Raw genomic sequence first — 3461 nt, forward strand, 5'->3', positions numbered from 1 at the left:
CTGAGAGGAGAAGTAAACTGGAAACAGGTGAGTGCTACTAAAACTCAGGTGAGGCTGAACGGACTAGGCCTGCATTTGGAGATGGAACCCGGACTGGAGCAGATCCAGGGACTGGAGCCAGAACAGAGGAACGAGGTGCGGCTGCTGTGACGATGTCAGAGCTCTTGCAGTGTAGCAGCCTGCAATTAACCAATTTGTGATGAGTTTATAGCCCAATCTGTTCTTACATTATATAGTTAGAATCAACCATTTGGCCAATGGGTGAGAAGGCATAGCTAAGCAAAGAAAGGAATAGTAGGCGTCACCAATCAAAATGGTTGGCTACTCAAACTGGACACATATGATCGCTTTCAAGAAAGAGCTCTGATCAAATCAAAAAACGTTTAATTGATAAAATATGCCATTGAACTGATTCAGGAAATGAAATGGGAAAAGATCAATCTAGTCAAATGCAGACACAATGTTAACAAAAGCTATGCCACAACTGACAGCTTTTTTAAAAATGATTATTAGTTTAACTAATTAATTAAATGGGATATATTTACAGTTGAAATGTACAGACTATGTTTAAGTTTGTTTTTATAATTATTATTATTATTATTGTTATTATTATTATTATTATTATTATTATTATTAACTGGCTGGTATGGGCATTTCATATTCTATACCATGGTGATAGGGAGACCTACCATGACAAGTCTGGGAATCACTGTGCTAAATAAGACCAGATCATTTTCTACTCAAACACATATTTACATATCAACTGCAACCACCTCTGTGTGACCCACGGCTGTGTGACAGACATGGGAAAGCAACAAGAAATAAAACAGACTTCCAGCTCTGCTTTTTCACTTTCTGCAAACTCTCAACTTGATTGTTCTCTCCGAATGCATCCCTGACTTGTTTTGCAGTAGAAAGGGAGCTGGTTCGCCTCAAACACCTTGCAGACAGGAGCAAGCGTTCACTGAAAGTGTAGGCAATCTACACAGTCCTTACATTTTCACAGGCTTTTTATCCATGAGAGATGTTGGTGCTAAATGATTGAGCAGTTGAACAGGTCAGCATTATACAACTAAATGTATTATTTCTTTTGACAGTACATTAAACATACACACGTTTAAACTCAAATTATTGCTAAGACTAAAATAGGCAATACAGTCAGAAAAATTCCTTAAAAACATATTTGAAAGATCAGAACATTTACTTGATATTGCAGATGAATCTATACAGTAATTCAGTCCATTTGGTTTCTGGTATTACTTCATATTTCTATTAGTCTATTCAATATTATGTAGTATATTCAAATATTCAAATGATAAACTATATCATGATAAACAATGTAGAAGCAAAAAAAGAAAATGTTTTTTTTTATCAAATCTGGGTACTAACTGCTAACATATGTACATGGAAAAAAAAGCACTGTATTGGCAAAAAGTGAAAAATATTATTACACACAATATAATGTTGTGTTTTCTTGTTTGTGTGATTATTATTTTTTTTTTTTTTTGTGAGATGTGCATCGTCGGATTACAGAGTTCCACTCACGGGGCCTCTGGTGGTCTTGGGACTGCAGCAGTTGGATAGACGCCTCTTGTTGTATCCACTGGCTCTAGCAATTGGCGTAAATGTCATCGTCTTCACCGCATCCATGCTGAAAGGCATGTACAGTGGAGATTTCAGTGTGCGTTGCGAAAGGGTGTTGACGATATTTGAAAATATTTTTCACTTTGTCAGTTAATCATAAATATTCTTTGTTTATATGTACTAGTCTCAATTGTTAAGCAAGTGAAGCCAGACAGAGATACACAAAGACGAAAGAAGAGGTGACGATTTCCTGATCTTTACTCCATATTATGTAGATGCAGTACAGTACGTGGTGGAATCAAATATTATAAATATGCTAAGGATTTTTAAGATAAAGAAATTAGATACTGTGAGCATTCAACATACAAAGAAAATAGACAGCCACGTGGAGTTGCAATACTCACACAATTGTTTGCATAGATCTCTCCATCGTCGTCAGCATCCTAGGACCAATAAGAGAAGCAGGCACATTATAATGATGCAAAGCCCATGGGGAATTGTTTAGTAGGTTTTCCAGTAAATCGACTGAGACTGACTGTGGCCTAAGTGTGGCCTAAAGACCACTTTGCTCACTTGCGCCCACACCTAATGGCATGCTGGGCATGAACATAATAGAGTACAATAACAATACAGGACAAACAGTTTGAGCAGATGTGTTTTGTATCCCAGACACTCATGACTGTGCATTTGCCCTGGCAATGATATTTACATGTCTAGGTCACAATTTTTAGCAAGCAAACCCCTGGAAAATAATTTGGCTGTGGTATTCCAGTGGCACTTTTACTCCAAGCTGTTCATGAGTAGTCTAGGCACTTCTATTATATCCCTGAGATTTCGGCACACCACTTTCCTGTTTATGGAAACCCTGCCAAATCTGTGGACTAATGTTATCTTATTCTTTCATGTGCCTGATGTCTCTGTGAGTGCTTTGTTTAAGACCGATATGAAAACAAACAGTGCGCTTCAGTGACCTGGAAAGTGTAGACAAATAGCATACCCAACACTGTCCACAAACACCCCTCAATAGTCTGTGGCTACAATGCATGCTGCTGTCAGCAATAGGGAAATCATGGGTAGTATTGCAGGTCATTGGTCTAAATACTAAAACTCCCCAGACAGAAGCTGCCTCTGAGAAGACCTGGTGCATAAGTTTCATAAAGATTCGTCATTTAAGAATATGAATGAAATACCTGCATAGCTTCATTACCATACAAATCTTCATCCACTACACAGCATGGTTGTCCTCCTTTTACCTCTCTACAAAAGTCATTGTAAATTATTATTATTATTATCATTAACATTATTATTAGTCATATAGTATATTCACTTTAAATAAAAGCAAACATAACCATAACCATAGTGTGTGGAAAGCCCTTTCAGCATTTATTCTATGTCAAATATGAATTTGCAGCAGGTCCGGCTGGAGCTCTGTTCAATTGAAGCCGATTTGTGAAATCACCAAAAACCCAGGAACCTATCACAATCACTTATTAGTATTCAGACCCTTTGAAGTTTTCTGTTCTGAAATTTTGTTATGTTTCAGACTCATCTTAAAAGGGATTCAATTCTTTTTTTCTCATTAGTCCACACACAATACTCTAATACTCCACAAAAAGAAGGTGTTTGGAATGTTTTGTAAATTTATAAAAAATAAAAGACTGAAATATCCTTTTGTAAGCTTCTCTCATCTTCACAAAGGAACTCTGGATATCATTTACAGTGTCCATTGGGTCCTTGTTTACTTGTCTGACCAAGGCCCTTCATCCCTAATTACTCAGTTTGTCTGGGTGGCCAGATCTAGGTATACTGTTGGTTATTCCAAACCTTTCCATTTGAGAATGATGGAGGCTACTATATTCTTGGGCACTTTCAATGCT

General features: G+C 37.2%; 1 protein-coding gene across 3 annotated transcripts in view; it reads right to left on the minus strand.

Moving 5' to 3' along the window:
* Positions 1–367: 367 nt before the first annotated feature.
* Positions 368–3461, minus strand: part of LOC121704808 (sialic acid-binding Ig-like lectin 13) — a 16079-nt gene continuing 12985 nt past the window's right edge. For all 3 annotated transcript variants that reach the window (XM_042085312.1, XM_042085313.1, XM_042085311.1), the window contains exons 9-11: positions 2775–2841; positions 1989–2027; positions 368–1651 (exon numbers count right to left, since the gene is read on the minus strand). In XM_042085312.1, the coding sequence (XP_041941246.1) occupies positions 1610–1651; positions 1989–2027; positions 2775–2841 (148 nt within the window). In that variant the 3' untranslated portion in view covers positions 368–1609. The remainder of the gene's footprint in view (positions 1652–1988; positions 2028–2774; positions 2842–3461) is intronic.

This window comes from Alosa sapidissima, chromosome 3 (assembly GCF_018492685.1).
Source record: "Alosa sapidissima isolate fAloSap1 chromosome 3, fAloSap1.pri, whole genome shotgun sequence".
Classification (NCBI taxonomy): Eukaryota; Metazoa; Chordata; class Actinopteri; order Clupeiformes; family Clupeidae; genus Alosa; species Alosa sapidissima.